The following is a 22,896-nucleotide window of genomic DNA, read 5'->3' on the forward strand; positions in this document are numbered from 1 at the left end:
AATTTTATAATAATTACAAACACATAGATTATAATTACTACTTAACAAAATTCTTCAGGAACATTTTTTTGAAGCCCACTTGCAAAGATACAACCTTTTTTCAGAAAGCATTAGTTCTGCCTTAACATAGTATAATAGCCTCTGTTGTCCACTGAAAACGGTGATATTTTCACTAAACAGGCTTGGCTTTTTCCTTCCTCTCCATCCCCTTCCCTGAAGGGAGGTTTACTTGGTTAATGTGCAGCTTATATCTTAACACAGAAACATGTACCTGTTGCCTGAAAATTCTAATTGCAGTCAGCTCTAGGGCTCGTACAAGGATGTATAAATATGGGACCCTTCAATCTTAAAGTTGTGATTCAAGTCCTACGTGTGTTATGCCACCTCTCCTACCAGCTAAACCATTAAACCTACATGGATACACTTGATTCAGCCTCATCACCATGCTACATAGCTGAGAACTGACAGGAAGAAGGAATATCCCAGTATCTTCCCTTTTTCTGGCCAAGCCCCTAAACAACAACAAAGTTGTATTGCTGTGAGGTAAGAGTCATTAGGATATTGTTATATATGGTGCAATGATAGTCATTTTTACTGCCCCTTTGTACTTGTAGACTGATGCAGAGGAACTACAGAAAAGCTGAGAATTTCAGCGTATACTTCATCCTAGTTCTTCACTCAACATTAAAATTAAAAATTATGAATTACTGTGTGTTCTCTGTTGAAAAGCTGAAAAAGTTTCTTACACTCTATATTTTTTAAGCATATCTTTGTAGTCATCATGCTAAGCTTTTACTTTGGAATTTAGTATATGCTGGTTTGAAGTCCCATGCAGAAAATTTTACAGACTTTTTCTTACATGATTTCTCTGAGCTTTTTTGTTTGGCAAGATTTGGAAAAGTTCACTTGCCTTTTCTTAGATGTAATATTGTAGAACTATATTTTATATTTTTTATTATTTTTCTTCACCCTAAAAAGTTTATGGCACAATACATTTGGAAAACCTGCTTTAGATGCTAGGCTTATATACTCTAATATATCTCAAGATTTGGTTTTTTTGAAAGAAAGTCAAGCTAAATACAGCTTTATGCAAGTACAAATGTCAGTGGAAGTGTTAACTGCAGTTGTCATGTAACTACAGCAAGCCCAGTGAAGCAGCATTTCATGTGCTGATAATTTGTATTTCCTTAGTATTGTGTTCACAGTTCAGAAAAAGCTATGAATGCATGTTAACAAAAGATGTGTAGTTGATGTTTTTGGTATGTCAAATAAGATGTCTAGATTTAAAAAAAAAAAAAAATTGTGCCAGTTTAATATGAGTCTTGTCTGTTTGTTTTGCCTTGTTGTTGTTACTTTTAAAATTTTCTTAATTGCACTGGAACATATGATAGAAAAGATGTATCTTAACTGTCATTTAGAGTGGCTTAGTTTGGCTTAGTTTAGATCAGTTAGAAAATTATTAACCTAAAATTATGAAGTTTTATATTGAAGTAGAGTCCCAATTCTGCAATCATTGAAGTGCTTCATTTTATCTGTATATATGAGTAGCTCCTTTGATTTCCATTTCTTAGTTTAATGGCATACACCAAACAATATGTACTTGCTTGTTTAAGTTTAGAAAACCAGTTAAACGGATGCAGTTTTCAAGTCAAACAGTCTTTGGAATCCTGCAAATTTGAAGAAATCAGATCAATGCCTCCAAATGACAGTATCCTCATTGACCATGTTTGATTTCCTTATCAAGTTTAAGTCCTAAAGTATTGCTGATTTTAAAGCAAAGAATGATGGCTTCCATTTGTCTCAAGAGCTGAAAAGCAATGTGTAAGGATGAGGTTCAAAGAAATCTTAAACTATGGAGTTTTTTGGTTGTTGGTTTTTTCTTTTTCCTTACAAGTGAAGTGTGTTAGGAAAGAAAACAACAGCTGGTAGCATGGAGCTGTGAGAGATTTTAAAAAGCCGGGGTGAGTAATCATTAGAAATGCAATATGGAGCTGTAGTATAAGAAGAAAAACCGAAGGCACAGAACAAGACAAATATAATTTAGGCGCAGGTCTAATTACTAGGCTTACTTGCTAGGTTGGAGTTATCACCCATAAAGGTTGATTCCTCAGCAATTCCTGTAGCGTATAATTATCCAAAAATTAGAAAGAAGATTTCTTGTGATCTTTGGGTATAACCCTGTGAAAAGGGTCTATATCTATAGACTTCCCCTAACTAAAATGTATATAATCACCGGCACATTCTGTAGAAGGCATATAGAGAACCATTTTATAGATTTATTTTAAGTATTCTTTTAAAATATATCAATTTATTTATTGATTGCATGTACTTTAAATTGTAGTGGGCCATAGGGATTAAAAAATAAGTGTTCTTACTACAGCATTCTAACAAATGAAACAAATGACGTGCGGGGTGCACAGTAGTTATTTGCTGATAATCCAACAAGATTTTTGGCAGAATGAGTCTTGGTCACATAGATTTGTACAGGGGAGCAAAACCACTAGAGTGTTCTCAGTTGTACCCTCTGTCTCCAGCCTGCCTCATCCTTTTAGGTGCTGTTCTGGGTAGAAAGTTTTCTAGATTTGTATTTTGAAGGGTAAGGTGGTAAGTAGTTATAGTAGTAGAATTTATTATTTATACAGCTACCATGTGCATTTTCAATGTTAAGTCCTGATCTCTACTAAGTAAAGACCTTCTGCTACACTAAAAATGCATTTTGAAGTCTCTGCACATTTGCAGAACAGCATTTTTAACCACAGCTGATGACTCTGTTCGGTTTTCAGGGGAAAAAAACATTGCCTAAAAATATAGACTCACAAATATAGCATTAATTGTAAGATTTTTCAGGTTTCTAAAAAATCGGTGGCCTTTTAAGAACAAAACTCATCCCATCCTACCCTACAAAATAGAAATAAATGTACTGTTATTTAATAACTATGAACTTTTGTTTCACAAGCTTGGCCCACGTGTTTCACCGGCCTGTTCTCTCCTGAATGTTATGCTGGGCTGGAACCCTGCTGTAGAAAAGGAGGTAGCACAATGTCCGTGCATTTCCTGGAGAGAAAGATAGGTTATATGCCTATTTAAAAAATTCCTGGAAGACTAAAGAGGAGGGATGGGTTATGTTGCCTTTTGTATTTAAGGTGCTACAGGGAACACAGGTGGACTGGGTTCCATTGCTGGGTTCTTCTGTGGTAAGTCACTAAAAGCCTTAGGTGTAACGATGCTTGGAGACCTTGTCCCACCTAAGTACTTTTAACGGTATGGATTGACATTATCTTTTAGCAAGTAAAATGAGGAATAATGAGACTTCATTTATCTTGTAAGGGTTAAGGGGATGTAAGTGTTTTGAAACAAGACAGGTTTTCAGTTTGAGATTAGACACCTCAATGTAGGCTTCTGAAGGCAGAGAGCCAGTAACTTCCGTCCATGAAGCCTAGAGAGCAGTTCTGCTTACTGAAGTCTGGTGAATCACACCTTCAGTTCCATTGAGTAGATGCCAGTACCTGTCTAGTTCACAGGTGGACAAGGGCACTGACATGGCTAAATATGGAGTTAAGCTGAATCTCAGGCAGGCATCTCATTATAAATGAAATCTGCTCTTTCAGTAAAAAATAATAAAATTAAAATAAAATAAAATAAAATAAAATATTAAAAGTCCAGTGAATCCCAGTCAGGAAGAGATGTTTAATCCTGCCCCAGTCCTGACAGGATTAAATATTTCTGGAGGGATCCTAAGGAGAAAAGATTTTGTCAAAGATTTTCTCCTACACAGAGTCTGATGTTTCTCCTGTGTGTTCTCAAAAGAGCTGCTCATTGTTTCCCTTGCAGAATTTGATTGCTTACTTTTTCTCTCCTTAGTTTCCTCATTGTGTCCTACTTGGGAATGATATAAAGCATAGTGTTTCAAGTATTTTAAGGGAATGGAAGGATCTTTTGGCAAGAATTGAATAGCAGTATTGAGATACTTCAGTTTTTCAGTGGGAGTTAAAATATTGAGTAGAGAAAAAGATTATTTAATTACATATAATCACCTGCATTACAGGGAAACAAAACAGGTTTATTTTTGTTCGTTTGTTTGTTTCCTAAAACAGAGCTACAGTTGTGCATAAGAAGCAGCCAATGAGGAGTTGCTCCTTGCAAACTTGTCCCTGAACCTCTGAACGGCCTTAACAATGGTCTCATTAATATAAGTACTACTCAGTGTCATATCTGCTTTTACATATCCATATTAGTGGGCAAGGGGAAGGAAAATTGTTTTATTCATCTGGCATAATTTAAAGATGAAATGTGAAGGTCCATGACCTTGCTCTGAGATAGTAGGGGTGTTTTTTTTAACAAAGCTTTCTTGGTTCTCTAGTACGACCAAGGCTGGTAAATGTGGAACCATTTATAGACTTTATTTTTGTTCATGATAAAAAACCTCTTCAGATTAATGAGTCATTGGTGCCTCAGCATCTGCTCCCAAGACTGGGGAATTTGGGAAAGAAACTGAGTGAAAATATGAAGATAAAAATAAGTGAAATGTTAAGAGCAGAAATCTTCATGATGGGGAACGGACATAAAGGATTTAAGAAGTGTTACAGAAGTGTTCGTTTAGTGGAGAAAAATGACAGATAAAATCACAGATATAATGAAGACACTTTTTAAGTAAAGGCTTTGAGAAACTAAACTGTGTGGGTTTTTGGTCCTACTAATAACAGTTGTTGTAATATATTGAAAAGCAAGTGTCAGAATTCCTTATTTAAAGCAGTTATTTCTATCACTGATGAGAAACAGTACCTTCTTACATGGAGGAATATCTTGTAAACTGTATCAGTCAGGTATTACACTGCTTTATAATAGCTGGTTTTTATACCAGGTGCAACAGGTTAAACTCCTGTAATTTGTCTCAGTGGAGTGTACCACTTTTCTATAACTCTGGGAAAAATACGTTATCTTTTTTTCTCATGAACATCCTGTTGCCTGTTGGCACACAACACATGCAGCCTGAGGCACAGCTTTAAAGTCATCGAGTTCCTCCTGCATTTTAGCACCTAGTGTGTACCCTGAGGCTCTTAAAATTATTAGAGTTTGGTATTCATATTTCAGTATGGGCATTTTTATTTGTATTTTAGGATAAGATTCTCCTCTGCATAGATGTTAGTAGTAGGCTTCTCTCTGCCAGACTCTGTAGTGTGAGGAGGCTATATGAGAAAGGCATCATAGTTAATCCAATGAGAACAGGTTTCATAGCTAATTAGTGAAGGATATGGGTTATGGATATAACTATCATCCTGGTTTTGCTCATGTTTTTTTTTCTGGTAGCTCTAGCAGAGGGAACGCTTCCAATCTGGCTACTATTTCTCTCAAAAACGTAGACAAATTACTTTCTGATGAGTAGCCAAACAAAACCAAGAAACAGTGCACAGACCTCCAGTGAATTTGTTGCACCTCTTGTCTTCAAATATACAGATACTGGATGATTTGCAGGAACATCAGTACCTGTCTGCAGTGCATGAACTGACTGGTACTCATACCTGGACTCTCTGTACAAATATTTCAATCCAAATATACAGTTGGATCCTGTGATACAAAGTGGTAAGGAGTGGTGAGACATTGATTGAGGAGAAATAGGTTATTCTGTAAAGATAGTAAGAAAAAACAGGAAATGCAGTTGGGACCACAAACATAAGAAGACAAAAATACTCATCTGATGTCAGCCATAAGGTCAGTCTAGCCAGCTGCTCTTTCTCCAGTGCCAATGAGTGAGAAGAACAGTAAACACGTAATATATTTCCATATTTGCGGTGCTTTTGTTATGTGGGCTTCAGTGGCTATTTCTTCAATTAATCCTTCCAACCATGTTTGAACCAATGAAAACTAGAGCATCCTGTTGCAAGGAATTGAACATCTTAATTGTGTGCTGTGCAAATAAACCTTTTGTTTGTTGTATCCACTGCATTCTTGGTCCTTCTCATCTGTCCTAGCTTTTTCTTGGGAGAGATGGTGACTAATCACACCATATTCATCCTCCCCATGGCATACCTGATTTTAGAGAACTGTTATACCTCTCTCATTTGTCACCTTTCAAGGCTGAAGAATTAAAAAAGTGTTCAATATCTTGATTGTCCCTGTTTTCTTTCTCCATACTTTTTCCAGTTCTATTATACTCTCTCTTTTTTTCTCTCTCTTTTTTTTCCCCCCCTTATTTCTTCCCCCTACTTGCCTTTGGGGAAGTTGAAATAGTATTCAGCGCATCACAACACAATTCATGCAAATGCTATTGAGCACCAATCCAACACTGCTATTTATTGTAAGCCAAAGACCTTGTCCCTGAGAAGGTCCCTGTGAAATTAGGATTATTTTTCTTTTTCCTTTGTGTATCACCTTAGATGATGTTTGATGTGGATAAATGTAAATTTTTGCACCCCAGTCACTCAGTACTGCGAGGCCCTTTTGCAACTCTTCATGGTTTGCGTTTATTACTGAAAGTGGTCAGAGTGAACAAGGTGCCCAGGAGTGGGTTCTAGGACGGATGTGAGAGCACAGGTGAAGGCAGTAGAACCGAACAGGCAAGGGGGGAGAATGGTAGTTACAGCTGGAATGAACTGCAGAAGGTTTGGAGAAAGTTGGGCAGAGAGCTGGAGAAGTAGCATGGACAGGTGGACAGCAGAAGCTGCAGACAGCTGCCCACAGAAGTGCAAGCTGCAAAACTGGGCTGTAAAACAGGAGAGAAAATGGAGTCAAATGCAGCTTTGCAGCAGGAGAATTGTTGTCAGGAAGAGACAATCTCACAGTATTGCTTAACGGTATGTTTTTATGGCTTAGCTTTGTAACTGTGGGTGCTATCATTATATGATAAGGTGAAAATTTTATTTATTGTGTAAAACTAGAACTGTTCTTTCAGGATTCTAACTTTTCTGCCCTTATCTGTGCAATCTTTGCTTATGCTATGTGCCATAAGAGATTAACACTTGGACTTGACATAAGTACAGTTGGTAATGGGAAAAGAAAAAATTGACAAAGATGTCTCTATTAAAATCATGCCAGTCACACATAAATCTCTTATGGATGTGCATCTCCACTGCCTATTTCCTTACCTTTGCGTATGATTCATTATAAAGCAGAACAGGAATTATATGATTGTTAAGACAGAAGTGGAAAGAAAAGAAGAACATTAGAAAAAGTCATACATTCTTATTAATATATATTATGTGCTGCAATGAAATCATTTTTACCTAAGTATAAAATTACCTAGATAATAGATTTATGAACAGTGAGAAAAGATGGAAAATGTTTTCTCTTGAAAACTTCTGTGAGAGGGATAGGACTTGGTAAGGATATTCTTTATATTGAATTGTACAAAGCATTAAAATATTTTTCAGTTTTATTTAATGCATCAGATATTTAGTATTTAATTAATTAAAATCCAATGTATCAGCACACTTTATTACCAGAAATGAGATGTACGATCACAATGACATACAATCTGTTGTAAACTTTACTTCACTTGCTCCTGTGTATATGCCTCACTGGCTGGGGCTCAGTAAACCAAAAGCAGCAAGTTCAGACACACCTTGAAAACTTTTCCATGACCTGAGAAAAATCAGATGGTAGAGGTTCCGAGCGCCATTATTCCCAATTGCAGGAGCAGACTGCCATAGCTGCTTCTGCTTCAGTTTTTCCTCACTGAAGACTTTTTATTTTCCCACACATTGATGATGAGCACTGGGGCTTCTATATTGGTGTTTTTTTAAATGCAATATGAAATTCCAAACTCAAATAAAGTAGGACACAGCCATGGATTAACATAAACAAGTTTGGGGGGTTTTGTTTGTTTTGTTTTTTCTCTTTAAAAGGAGCAATTTATTCCCATGAATTTGGCTTTATTTTATTTTTCATATTGCTTCATACTATAAACTGTCAAACTGTCTACAATAAAATCATAGCATCATAAAATTGTTTGAGTTGGAAGGGACCTGTAAAGATCATCTGGTCCAACCCCTCTGCCTTGTGCCGAGACATCTTTTACTAGACCGTGTTGCTCAAAGCCCCATCCAACCCAGCTCTGAACACTTCCAATGATGGGGCATCCACAGCTTCTCTGGGTACCATGTTCCAGTGTCTCATCACACCCATCGTAAAAACATTCTTCCTTATGTCTATTCTAAGCATACCCTCTTTCTATTTGATAAAATCATAAATAATAATAAACCTTGGCTAAGGCTAGATTATTCCCAGCTGTATACTACATGGAATTTTACAGTGTTCTCCAAAGTCTCTGCTACTAACGCTGTTAGTGACGGAATATTGGAACAGATGTTCAGCTTTTTGCCCAGTATGGTGTTTCCTCTACTCCCAGTTTCATTTTTAGACCTTATTATCTGTATTTTCAGACTCCAGAAATAGGTGTTTTTACTTGAGTCTCCTTTTGGATTATTTTCTTTTTCTTCCCTTCTCTGTTTTATCATCATTCATCTTTCAGCATTGCAGAACTTCAATGCATTTTGAAATTAGATTCCTATCTTTTTCTCATTCTTCTTTTTCTTGATTCATCTATTTTCCCTTACAATGATCCCCTCATTTTTTTCACATATGTTTGTCTGCCCTTGCACTCTTCACAGTTTCTCCTCTGTGGACATACAGCTCTGTCTCACACCTCCATTTCTGCACACTTCTCTGGTTATTTTTTATTCCACATGCTGTTCCAGATTTCCATGGAACTGAGGGCAGAAGAATCAACAAGGGGGAAAAGAGACCCAGTGAGACCTGTTGCATTTAAATACTTACACTGGATCTGTGGCTCTGAGCACCTCCTGGAACGGTGGTGAATGAGATAATGAGCATCCACTCTATGTGGCTTCTTTCCTACTCTTTTTTGTTTTTTTACCCATGTCTTTGTGGGTTTTTAAACTTCATTACATTCTATACACTGTTATTTATAAATTATACTCTTAGAATGAGAGCTTCATGCTGCAAACCATATGAGTTTATGATATAGACTGAGACCAACTCTTGACGCTCACTGACAAACAGTATTTCTACAGCAAAATTGGAATAGCTTTAAAAGAAATGTTTTCAGAAAGCAGTGCTTAAGAATTGTGTTTGGGGGAACAGTATAGTTTATGGAGGAAGCCAAGTGCTGCTTGTCCATGAGCAGATGTTCTTGCATAGATTTCTTGTAGAATTTAGCATTCTAGTAGTTTCATGGGTAAAAATCCTTATACTTTGTATGGGTTAAAAGATGACAGATGACAGAACTAGAGACAAAAATTTGTTCTTTTTCTGCCATATGAGAATATTGAAAATAAAGCTTTTCCAGAATGTGTTGCCAAATGGTCATAATATGGTTAAATTCTGTATGTATTTTCATGCAGATGGCCAGAAGCATATTCTTGATGCAAGGCCATCCTTGTGCTAAATTTAAAATTTCTACTCTGAAAGTGTAGCTGCATTAAAACAGTTCAAAGTGTATGTTATCAAACACACTTGATACAAGCAAATATACTTTTTTTTTATCCAGTCATTTTCAAAAATCGTCAAAGTATTTCAGCTGAAACTTTATAAAAATTACAGTCAGGAATTTCATGATGTAGAAATTTTTAGCTCAAGTCATTGTAGCTTGACACTGCATAATTAAAGTGGAAATAAATATAATAAATAGAAATAGTAAATATAGGAAGCGTAAATAGAATGTAACAGAAAGTGTGACAAACTTTAAAATGTAGCATAAGCTCTTGTTTCAACTGTATAGCCTTAACACCAGGATAAATTTGTTTCTTATGTTTAAAGATGCTCCTGTTTTATTGTTGTGACCTTTTATTAGCAACCTACAGCTAGTCTATTGTTATGCACGTTATGACAGAGTTTTCATACTGCAATGAAGTATAGATGCTCTTCAGGTGTAGAATAAAGTATTTTCTATTTCCATATTTAGATACAGGACAATTTTTCAGTGACATGCCTTGTAATTGCTTAATCAGAAAGGTTATATAAAATAGTTTTAGCAGTAGGGGGGTTTCTGATTAACTGATAATGGAGCAAACCCGTATCACAGACTATTTTGATCATTTTGCCTTGATTACCAAATATTAGCCTGAACTTTTCTAAGCATATCCAAGTTTCTAAGTCTGATATTTATGCACAGTATAGAGACACTGTCAGCAATGGCAGTATTAACCTTCCCATACTGTCCTGACAATTTGCTTCATCCCTGTTTAGGTCAGCCTTCAATCATGATTGATGTTTTATTTATATTGTATTTTCAAGCACAAAGTTGCTTAAGAGTTTAGCTATGCACTTTGAAGCATATGCAAAAATGCTTCCCTGAAAAATAAGCTATTCCCTTTCCTATACCAACAAAACCAGTGTTGTAGAGAAAAGTGCTACTGTATAGCGCTCTTTTACTGAAACAGACTTCATCTTTATTTTGGTCATCTCTTATTAAAAATTGGAACAAGTCTGAATCATCAGCTCCTCTAGGAGAGAGAAAAAAAATAGACATGATAGCAGCCTGTGATTCAGTTTCTTACAGTTTCAATACCACAAAATTGTCATTAAATATATATTTGTTTACTGGTCTAAAATTTACTTACAGTATTGTGAAAGGAATCAGAATGGTCATGAGGGTAGTTCATTTATCTTCTAAACAGACTCTTCTACTACTGCTGTCTTCGTAAGCAGATAAGCGTCACCTGTTTGAATGAGGAATGCAAGTGGAAGATATGAATTTTGATATTTTTTTATTATTAGAAAAATTAGAATATCTGTTATAATGGGAAGACAGATCTTGCTTATGGAAAGTTTAGTATAATTAATCTTTATTTCTTTACATTTTGCTCTGGTTCGTACATGCAAGAAAGGATCTAATGCTATTTTCTGTTCAATAAAAATATATTGCATTTGAACAAAAAACATACAACCTAATGTATCTCATGGCTGATAAAGGGAGTTGGTAAATCCTTTTGAAAAATAAGAATAAAGTTATTTATATCTACATCTATCTTTGTACTGGAAAAGCTGTCAAGTAGTTGGTCTTTCGACCCTTAAAAACAGATGTATAGTCTACTAGAGAAAGGAGGACACATTCACGAGACTACTGTTTTTGGGCTGATAGAATCTTATAGGGTTTTTTGCAATGACTAGAAATATATCTACTATCAAAACCTCACCTGATAAATGTACTTAATCTTCTACTGTGTAATGGTACAAGGTTTTGATTCATGGATCTAAATTTTCTAGTAAAATTTGAGTGCACTGACAATGCTGAGTTTTGTTTTGCTGAACTCAAAATATGTGAATTTAACGCAATATACTGAATTACTCTAAAATATATCTGTCTATTTTATCTTTGTGCAAGTCAAAGATTTTATTATATACGATGCTAAGAAGTCAATTTAAAGCAGGCTTTTCAATAAAGAAAAAGAAAAGATGCTTCATTTGAGGTAAAAATAACAGAGCAGCAAGAGGAAAGGCCATTAAAGGAGAAGACACAAAGGCTTGTTGATCTTAATAATAAGATCAAAAGAAATGATGAAGCATTTTTCTGCATATGTACATCAGGTTTTTTAATTGTTTTGTTATTCGGCTTCTCTGTGTAGAAAGTAGCAGGAATATAGTTGCACCCAGATTTTGTAAAGGGACCCAACAGGAATTCAGTATTTTGTTCACACTTGTTTGGAAATGAAAATACTACACATTTCTTGATATATGTTTGCATAAATAGAGCAGTCGATCCCAGGCCAGCATGTCAGTGTGCTGACTAATCTGCAGGTGTGGAAGGAACGTAGGTCAGATCACTTTCAGTCAAAGACTCATCGAGTCTGGAAACTGAATCTGGTCTGAACCGGTGGGTTGTTGGAGCTCTTTGAGAATATGCCATTTATCCCTAAGGAGGTTCTCAAAACCAGGTTCCAAGCGTTTTCAGATTTTCTGTGCAAAGCCCTTTGGAAATGCCTGTACCTTTTTCTACAGAAATGTGTCAGTTTCTCTCTTCTTGTTCCCGCCTAGTATTATTATTATTATTATTCTGTTCTCCACTCTGTGCGAGCTGCATCCATGTGCAGCTCTGGTACTGCACAAGGAATTGTTGGCTTGGGCCAGCAGGTTTCTGGGAATGGCCAGTACTGTAATACCCCTTCTCCCTTTGTGACTTCAAGAGCTGTTAAGTGGACTTTAAGAGCCACTAAGTACACTTCTATGTGTAATTTAAAATAAGTATCGAGAGTAGGATTTGTACTTTTGCTGGCATTTTTGACAGTCATCTACATCTGCATTTCACTCTTCACTTCTAGCTCATAAAACTCAGTCATTTTCAAGTTCCAAGCACATCGTGCTGTGTCTGTGTCAGAGAACAGTTTATCCAAGTGGATGAACTGTGTTCATATCTGATTCCTAAGTGTGAATAATGAATTCTAATTCAGTGTCTTTTTTTTTTTTTTTTCTAGTTTAGCTTCTTGTTTTGTTACAGAATAATAATTACTCATGAGAGTTAAACAAAACTGCATATACTTACTTGAAATGGTACTGCTGGTGTCCTGATTGTATTTAACAGTATGCAATAAATCTGGTGAAACAGAAGTACAGTCTTTATGTATTTAAGAAGAAAAAACTGTAATCTCTGCCTGCTGTCATTATAAACTAAGCAATTTGCTAGCATTTATATCCAGTTTTATTTTTCTGTAGAATCTGTTAATGAACTTCAGAATGCAGGTTCCATCAGTCATTTAAAATGCGTCTACGAGTTAATTACTGGGTAACACAGCTCTCCTACTGCAAAATATTTAAAGATTGTTTGATCTGAAATTTTCATTTTCTTCAAATGAACAATAAGTATTTACCTTTACAGAACTTAAGGCAAGCTACACTTTTGTCTTGCCTCTTCATGATGGGAGTGCCCTGCACATTCTAGTACTCTGCAGAATAGAGATTTTAACCATGAATCAGAAATCATATAGTAGGTGTAAGACATGAAATAAAATTGATACATTTTTCTGAGGCATGTCACTGGTTAAGTGACAAAAAATATTCTGATAGTCACTGAAAAAGAAAAGTCAAAGGTACATTTGAACCTGTCAGTTCAACACATTCCTGTTATCCCTTTAGGGGATATCATACAACTTGACACCAACATTTAAGCTTTGAAAATTATGAGCTCATCTATTTCAAATGGGATGTCACATGTTCCCAAGCCTTTGCCATTACTTATAATGGAAGACAGGATGATCACTTTTGTCACATATTGATAGTGAATAAGATCTTTCTTTTTTCTTTTCCTTTTTTCTTGTTTCAGAATGAAGAACAAATTTTGGTATTTTGAATTTGGCACTTCGGAAACTTTCTCAGCCACCTGTAAGAAGCTGCATGAATCTGTAGAAATAGAAGTAAGAAACTAATTGTTGCCTTTACTTGTGAAATGTCACTAGTTTGACTGAAATGCAGGGAGCAAGGGTGCAGAGTGCCTGAATCCAACAAGGCAAAGCAGTGCACATCCTTTCGACCCTATATTCCAAAATATTATTTTTATCGTGTCTATTTGTAGTCTGGCCCTGCACACTGGAACAAAGTTCAGTTTGATGATTAGTGAAGTCTTAATACAGTAGACGAGGTCAAGAGGTGAAATATAACATTAGAAATCAATAGGGAGTGTGGCTAGGTCAGATGGAAAAATGAAAGACTGTCGGAGGGAGTGAGAGCTGCTGCAGGATTAAAATAAAATAAAAAAAAAAAATCTTATTATTTCTAGGTCCCAAGTTTTTATAACCTTTAAAACTCAATTCCCTAAAATTGTACTTACTTTCCTGAATAAAGGTTAAAGAATATCTACTTTTTGGAATCATTCCCCTTCATTAAATAGCTTTTCTCTCTGCACAAGGGTTCATTTTTCCATTATACATTGAACACTAACTGAAAAGACACAGGATAGTTACAGACAAAATAGGAATTTAAAATAATGTGTCACCACTACTTGGGTGGCTGATGATAGAATAAGTGCCTACATTACATAAACTGTTTGCAAGGCTGATATTTATAAGTAAGTAAATGAAAGATGTGAAATGAGTGAAGATACAACCCTGAGAATTTAATTTAAATAATGAAACCATTTATGGATTATGGTGTATTTCCTTTCCAATAGTAATGAGAAATCGCACACGTCAATGGAGTATTCTTGTAGTAGCATGAGGCACTCGGAGAGGTATGGTGAGAGCAATGAAAGTCTGGCCAAAGCCCCCTGAAAGGCAAAGTCTGAAATGATCTGACAGGATCATGGATCTGGTAGTAGAACAGTAACAAAGAATGCCGAGACTGGAACTTTAAGACCTGTTGTGCCAGACTTGCCTGTTTTGCTATTATGTTTCTCTTTAAAGTAGAAACATGCTCCATACATGTTAGATTAAAAATGGGAAAAAAAAAAAAAGCACAACAAGGCACAAGGCAACACCAATCAACCAACCAAAAACCCTGGGAAAAGCAAACCAGCCAAACAAAGTCTTGCTTCCCAAGACAGTGCTTCATGCATTTGGGTTTAAGTACATGTAACCTGAAAAATATTTGATTAGTTATTGGAAGAAATGCTTGCCTGATTTGTTCTGAGTATACTGCAACTTAAATGCACCTTTTGATCGAATAAAAATTTAAGAGCAGGCTTTCCCAAGAAAATACTTCTATCCAGCAAAAATCTTACAGAGCCCGTAAGATGTAAAGATCTTAAACCATCTAATTGTAACCGTTGAAAGGATGATGAAATGTTAACATCCCAAAGAAAACAGGTATACATACAAGTTTGTGATGCTGCTGATGCCACTTGTATAATTATTACCAATTCACATCAATAACACTGTTATTACCAATGAAGTATTATGTTGCCAGTATATGAGACATGTTTGTTAATATTCTCTTCATCTGTCCTGGTCATTATCATTGGTCCTATAATTAGGAATAAAGATAATAGGGGAAATAGTTTCCAAAATGTTAACTCAAGAAGTGCTAGGAGGTATTTACAGATTTATTCACAAGTAAAGTACTTTTAAATGAACAATGCTTGACAATCTGCTTGTGTCTAATGTTTCTTGTTTGTATGTTCTAAACACTTGGGAGTAGCACTGTTTTCATCTGATTTTTAACCTGCTGCCCCTTGCTTGGGGCTGTAAATGAGAGAGCTTGGTGTATGATACTATATTTCACTCTGAATAAAATGCGCAAAGAATGCATTTACTCTACAGCCAAATTTTGAATGAACAAAGCCCATGAAGATTAAGGATCAGTATCTCTCAGCTGGGAGACAGCAATCAAACATTCTGTGGGCAAACCCTATATTTGATTTCTAACCTAATTAAGTTGGTTTTCCTGATATACATTAATGTCTCTCATGTTCTGTATATTTTCTCCTGTGTGAGATGCAGAATAAGATATGTTTTTATTTCCAATTTGGCATCCAAGAAGGAGAGGAATGTAAGTTCTAAAGGGGAAAAAAAAGGATAAAATTAAGGATTTATTTTTAATAATTATAATGTTTCAGTAAATGAGGCTTAAGACTACTGTTCAGAGCACTTAGACGTCGTTTCCACTTCAGAAAAAAAGGAAGATGTGTGAAGGGTATTTAATGAGAGTAGGCATGGTTGCGGTGTAAGTGGAGATGGCACAGTCCATACCTACAGCACTGTACATGCATTGTGGGACCAGAAACATCCTCCTATACCATCTGGTATTAATGGGTGAGGGAAAGGAGTTTAAATTATCACATGGTCTTGCATGATATTGAACTTGGTTACAGAGCAAAGCCTTAGTCTTAGCTGTTTTCAGGCATGGATATGTTCTCAACTTCGAGCTGATCGGAAAAATTTTCATCTAATGCATGAAGTATAAAAGATAATGCCTGAAAAGGGACTGAGGCCAGGAAAAAAGGCAAAAAGAAATAGAAGTGCTAGTGTTTATTTCTAATCTAGATAGGCTTGCTCCATATTTTAAAAGTATGCTTTTATTTTTAGCAGCATCATTGCATTATTTGAAATGAAAAAAGAAGAAGGAGCAGAACACATCTGTGTTTTGTTGTAGTGTATGAATGTGTTAGGACAACGCAGAGCTACCTGTAGTGAAAACTTCTTGTCTGTGTATGAACAAAAGAAATCCTCCTTTACTAATTCAGAAAGTTCCCCATCACTGTGGGATTCTGAGGCCTCGTCAAATAATTGTCTTACTGTACTACCTGCTGTGTTCAATATTGAGTGAAAATGGAAGCCAGACCCTGCGCCATTCTATTTCACAATTCTTCTTTTATTTAAATAATTCCAGTCAGTTTGGGGGACGCCAGACCTTTATAAATTAACAGCAGGGAAATACCAAAGGTGTCAGATTGCATATTTATCATCTTTCTCGTGTAATACTTAAATATGTATTAAGAAGTGACTGACATAAATTAGGCAAATTTCAGAAGCCACAGGCCGTGGCTTGTAGAGGACCCCCTTCTGCTTGACATTTCATCCTTGTCAAAGATCAAATTATTTTAATTTAGGCTGCAAATTATAAGGAATGAAGACTTCTTTGTGGGAATTCCCTGTGGTAATCTGACTTTTGTTGTTACTGCTGCTTGTCAGTGTGCAAAAGATATAATATGCATGCAAATAAGGTTAAAAAATATGTACTATCTAATTATCCAGCCAGTACATTCCACTTGATGACAGTGGGAGGCCTGACACACAGTATGTGTTTGATTCATTGAGGCCTGCAGGGTATTTACACAAGATTACTTTTAATTATGAAATTAATATCTGTTTATCTAGAATGTATAGCAGTAAGTGAGCATACACATGAGCAGAATTTTTAGTAAAATAAATCATCCTGATATTTAATACACATGAAATATAGGGGGGAAATCACAAATTTGCTTGCAAAATAACATTGAAGACCCATGCCTTTTTCGTGTAAGAAAAGTGTGGTTAAAAAGTCACACTTTTGATTACAGTAGTTGCCACAACTGCCTACTCTCTTCCAGATATGTCTTTTGACTTTAAACCTTTCTCTATATGAATATAATCCACAGGTTTAAAATTTAATTCTTGAAGAGCAAATATGAAATGGAAACCTTCATGTTGAAATTCTTCTCTCTCCAGAGTTAGCCTTCTTAGGAGAATTAAAAACGTGCAGAGTATGCATTATCATACAGTTCTGTTTTGTGATCTTAGAAAGTTTAAGGATAAACAAATATTTATGCACAGTTATTTTTGAGTTGTACTTTCTTTTTCTTCTTCAAAGCTGTGATAAAGGTTTAGGCAGAGAGGAAAAAGTACCAGTGACCCACAGAGCAGCAAGCTGCAAGATGTCAGTGGACTGTTAGTGAAGCATGGTTAATTATTTTTCCAGTTTTCTTCCTGATTATTGTATATTGGAATTACAAAATAAGACCCTTAATCAGTTTTAAATGCATGACTGGACCCCCTACTGGCTTGCAGAACATTGCAGGAGGAGAATCTAATGCTTTAAAAATATGCTGTTATACACTATAAGGTGCATGTGACTTGCCTGGATATCTATATACTCTAGCTGTGTTGTGAGGCATGAAGCTAATCTACTTCTAGCCAAGGCATAAATGTATAAATCCTGGGAACTTTGGCTGGTTCATTGAATTAATGAGTAGAACTGGATGCTTTGCCTTCCACCTGCATGTTCAACTGTAGTTGTCTGAAGTTGGGTCTTTTTTCTTGCGTGGAGGTTCTTCGGTGTTTTGCTGTTAATGTGTTTTATTTGAGTTAGGAGCTTTCCCTGATCCCAAAACAATGTGGGTGAGGAAGAGGACTAGGACTGAGTAAACGGTAGTCAATGAAGGCTAGGTCTCGCCTGTCAACCTCTCATCCAATGTGTGTCAGGTGAACTTTGATTGCAGATGTCATAGGCTTTTGCCACCTGAGAAGGTCCTGCAGTTTGCCACTGAACAGGCTGATAAGCTAAGGTCCCTGAACCATTCTGCTGAAGGTAAAAATTATGGTCCCTTTATAAGATATTATTTGAAGCCAAATACAGCAAAGGAATGTTCACCTATAAAATAGCTCAGTGTCCAGCGTTGCTGTAGGAAGCAGGATAGATACACACTAGTGACACAAGGTGCTCTACAGTAATGATTCCTTCACTGAAAGGACTATCTCACACAGTAAGACTTATTTCTGTTTGTCCAGTAAGTCTGGGAAGACTTTTAGAGCACTGATACCTCTTCTTTAGCTTCATATCCTGTGTTTTCCTTTGGCAATGCTGAGAACTTTGGCAATTCAGAGAACTGCCTGATGGAAGTTCTGGGATAAGCTTTTGCTGTACCCAGCTTTGCTAGTCTTGCCTCTCAGTAGGAGTTATTAGTCAGGCTTAGTGCTATGCTGACACACCAGTTGTGCCTTTGGATTGAAACTAATGTCAGTGTGGTAGTCTGTGCTCCCACTTAGACTCTTTTATGAAGCTGTATATGCTTTGTATGCAGGCACTTTCATGTTTCATGTGGAAGGGACTCAGGTGTTATAACAAGTATCATTGCAAAATCGTAAGACAGACAATTTTGCTGGAACAAGAAACAAAGATACTCCAGTTATTGCTATAGAAATTTTTGTAGTATAAACATTTTCCTGCTAATAGCTGTAGTGAAGCTACAAATACATTTCACTTGGGTCAATTAATAGGTATCAGATAACATGGCTCTGCCAAATGGTCCCACACTTAAGCAATCAAGAGCTGAATAGGAATCATGTTTTGCCTTCTGAATGAAGATCTATTCCTATCTCATACTTCCTTTCCAGATATAAGTATATATATTGGGTGTAAACATTGAATGAACCATTAACAGTGTTAAGAATGATGAAGTGCTGATGAAAAATACCTGATAGGTAGAACATTCTGACTTTTCTTTCTCTTTTACTGCTTCCTCTCTCCTTTTTTTTTTCTCCTTTACTTTTTTTTCTTTCCTCCTTTTTTTTTTTTTTTTTTTTTTTCCTCCTTGCTAATCAGTGTGATGGAATTCAGCTAGACTTAATCAATATTTCTCTGGAAGGAATTGCCATTCTGAACATCCCAAGCATGCATGGTGGATCGAATCTTTGGGGAGAGACAAAGAAAAGACGCAGCCACCGTCGGACAGAAAAGAAGAGGTCAGATAAAAGAACCACTGTCACAGATGCTAAGGAATTGAAGTTTGTATGCCAAGGTAAGCTTACAGATTACTATAGGCTATCTGGTTTCAGACAGTCAGCTCAGTTGTACAATTGCCCTTGTGTTGGCTCTTGTCAAGAAGAAGGACTGACAGTTCTTAGCTATTTGTTTTCTTGTGTATTTAGCTTTTCTGATGGGAAGCACTGGGGCAAAGGCATAAGCAAAGACATACTGATGATGACAGTCTATATACTTGCAAGCCTGCCTCGGATTTTACCTGTTAAGCAGCCTAAGCACACCATGTGGCACTGTTTGCTACTATGATGTTCAGTCTGGAAGTACCTGGAGGTTTTGGAGTCAGAAAACGCTTACTGAGCACTTATAATGCTTCTTAATGTCAGTATGCATAAAACTTGGGGATAATAGTGCCCTGTTTCTAGCAAACTTTTGCCAGAGGCTGTGGAAGATTACTTCAGAGTGACAAGAGCAAGCTGTCTATACATTTTGAGTTACTATACTGTGATGCTGTATGCAAGCCTTGAGTGTGTGTGCTGTAGCTTGCTTGCATGGGCGTGATCCGTCCTTTTAGGGCTCGTGTACTTTCTTGGTGATTAGATGCATTTGCTTTGTACATTTTATTATTAGTCATAACTTTTGACACAGCCTACAGTAAATAGTACTCTCTGCTATCCATTGTATGGATTCTGATGCTCAAGAGATGGAGGCAGGCTATTGGGTAATGTACTCACAAAAAGTTCTGCTTTTGTCTTGCTTCTGAACATATGGAGACAGGACATATCAGCCTATTGACAGTAGTGAACCAAAATGTTGTAGTCTCTTTAACTAATGAAGTTATGCATGTATTTGGTACATACCTAACAGGAATTTCATACTACTATTTTTGTTGTATTAGAAGGGCATTGCTACACTCCATTTCCATTTTCCTGGACAGGAAAAAATAAAACAATAATAAAAATATTAAAGACTGAACAGAAGATCCTATGTTATCTGTTGAAGTGTTCATAATGCAGACATTAAGCACCTTGCTTGAGAAAAACTAGTCGTATGACTTAGCTTCTAATCACTTTATATGCACTGTGGATGGCAGTAGCTTCAATCAATGTCAAAGCAGAGACTGACTTCTCAATATCATGAGCTAGAGCACCTCTATCTCATCACTGAGCGCATGGATAGTATTACTGTTAGCACCTACAGTAGTGTTTTAGTGCTTACAAGGAGTACGCTTTTTGGATTTCCCAGTTGTCCATGTCTATTGCATTTCAGTTTGCAACACTGAGCTGTCTTGAGTTTGCAAACTGAATTCCCTTTAAATGGAGAGGGGACACATGCTCTGATCACAAATGGGTGTTCAGTCCAGTCCATGTAGCCAGGTTAAAACCTCAAAAATGAATGTGGTGTCAACATTCAAGAAGCAACTGATTTGCTGTATAGATCCACTCCTGTGCTAGTTAAGATAGGTTCCCAGGTCAGAGTATGCTGCTTCATCTCAGTATTTGAGATTATTCCTGGACAATGGAATTAAATAAATGTTATGTCTAGGCTTCTCAAATAGTTTTGAGGAATCTAAATCTACCCACTGCAAAAACAACTGCCTGCCTGTCATTTCTAAAGCACAATGATTCCTTCACAGCTTTATACAAGCATATATGAGAGCCCTATATCCTCTAGTTGTTTGTTTTCCTAAGTCCATTTGGATTGTACTTTTTAGTTTGAAGAAAACATTTTACAAAATGTTAATGCCCAGTGCAGAAATAGGTATTGCTGTTTGAGAACTATGGTAAATACATACGTCTTTGTCAACTTCTGCTAATTTATTTACTTATTCTGAATAAGTATCTTTTCAGTTTGTTTTATGTCCAAGTAAAACATCTACTCACTTGAAAACTGAACACCAAACTTTCTAGGAGACAGAAGTCAAACATCCTCATGTTTTCATGTGGATATATATATAGAGATATATGTCAGGTGTTTGTTGGGTGGGGTTTTTGTTGTGTAGTGTTTTGTTTGTTTGTTGTTTTTGTTTGGTTTGTGTTTTGTTTTTTAAATCTACTACTTCTGAGAGACATGCACGTATGCAGTGCAACTCTGGGTTTTTTTAATGGTATATCAGTCTGTATCCATGTTGTCTTTCTGCTTTCACGGTTTTATGACTTGACCATAAATACATGAATTGCATTTTAGTATTCATAGTCTGAGCCCTTAAATGGGATACTTGCATGGACTTGAGAGAGCTGTCTCCTCACTCTGGGTAGTTTGTTGCCCCTGAGCATGTTGTGTTGCTCCTCTTGGAACAGCCCTAGCAGGACTTGGAGAACTTCCAAAGAAGAAGAAACCTCTGTGAGGTCCTGCTGCTGTCCTGCCCCACTCTTGTGTTTATCACTTAACACAAGGCATGTACAGGCAGCATGATTATCGCTACAGGAAAAAGGGTCAAAATTCTGCTGATTCTTTTTTCTTTCTTATATATCTGTACAATTCAGGGAAGGTATAGTCCTCTGAGCCTACTCCCTTCTTTTTTCACCTGCTTACTGTTGTCAGCTGTTGATGCAAAAAGGCTTTTATTTTCTTTGCCTTTCCCATAATGCACCTCTGCGTACCCAATAGCCAGACCACAATTTGGACGTTAAGTAATCAAAATGGACACCTGCTTGGAAAACAATCTGATTATATGCACATAGAATGAAAAACAGTATATTGAAATGTAGCAATTTAAAATGTGGACGATTTAGATACATTCACTGATTATCTCATTAAGAGTTGTGCACGTATGCTAAAGAGCAAAATTTGTCACTGATAGGATATAGATATGTGTGTCTGTGTGTGTATCATGTATTTCTGTCTAAGTAGTAACTGGCTTTGATATTCTCATGTAAAACATATATGAAAATATATTTGTCTGATTAACTTATAACTCATGGGAAAGAAAACCTTATTTAGCTGTAATGTACTAAATATTATCCTATTATCCTGTTAATGGAAAAAAAATATTATAATACAGTTTTGGTTTCAGGTCCTGTGCAGAAGTATAGAGGGTCTTTCAACAAATGTTGTTAGGGTAAAAATCAAATTACTTTTTCTTCTAATTTAATTTCATTTTAATTTCTAATGTGTCATTATCATTTTTATTGTACAAAATCAATGCACTAGGAAAATATAACTGAAGATATATCTGACAATTCATGAAAGTAGTTAATTAGTATTTTGAATTTATGAATCTGACACTTGCAATGTCTCTATTTGTTATGTTTCAAAATCTTGCAGTATGTACATATATATGATATATCTAGGCACAATCAATTTTTTTCTAAGTACAGATTTTAGATGTAACTGTGAACTATCCTTGAACATTATTTGGGCAGGATTTTTATTTGGATATACATAGATACTGATAAATGACAAAAATCAGTGCTTTAAAAAGATGAACATACTGCATAGAAAATAAAGTATGAGTTGAGAAACATAAATGTAAATAGCTGAGCTACTTGTTGTTTGGAAATTACATCCAAAACATAAGTTGAATCATCACAACATATCTTACATGAAATACATACCACTTATGTTAAGTGTTAAACAGAAAAATTTTCTTCCTCGCTGAGATACTAATTAAAATTTTCAAACCTTTTGTGGCAAAAAAAGAAATTATTCTTCTGAAAATCTCTCTAATAAACTTTTTGCTGACTGGAGTAGGATTCCTTTGGGGTGGATGCTGTTATGCTTTGATTTGCTTTCATTGCTGAAGTTCAATTAGAGCCTTGTCCTGAAATGGAATCT

The 22,896-nt window shown here is 36.0% G+C and overlaps 1 protein-coding gene across 3 annotated transcripts in view; it reads left to right on the top strand.

Moving 5' to 3' along the window:
- The window catches only part of DGKB (diacylglycerol kinase beta), a gene marked incomplete at its 5' end in the record, with an annotated part of 319,453 nt that overhangs the window by 225,517 nt on the left and 71,040 nt on the right, over nucleotides 1-22,896 (top strand). For all 3 annotated transcript variants that reach the window (XM_082045820.1, XM_082045821.1, XM_082045822.1), the window contains 2 exons: nucleotides 13,274-13,364; nucleotides 18,964-19,159. In XM_082045820.1, coding sequence (XP_081901946.1) covers nucleotides 13,274-13,364; nucleotides 18,964-19,159 — 287 coding nt within the window. The remainder of the gene's footprint in view (nucleotides 1-13,273; nucleotides 13,365-18,963; nucleotides 19,160-22,896) is intronic.

Source organism: Streptopelia decaocto, assembly GCF_964273445.1.
Source record: "Streptopelia decaocto genome assembly, chromosome: 2".
NCBI classification, from domain to species: Eukaryota; Metazoa; Chordata; class Aves; order Columbiformes; family Columbidae; genus Streptopelia; species Streptopelia decaocto.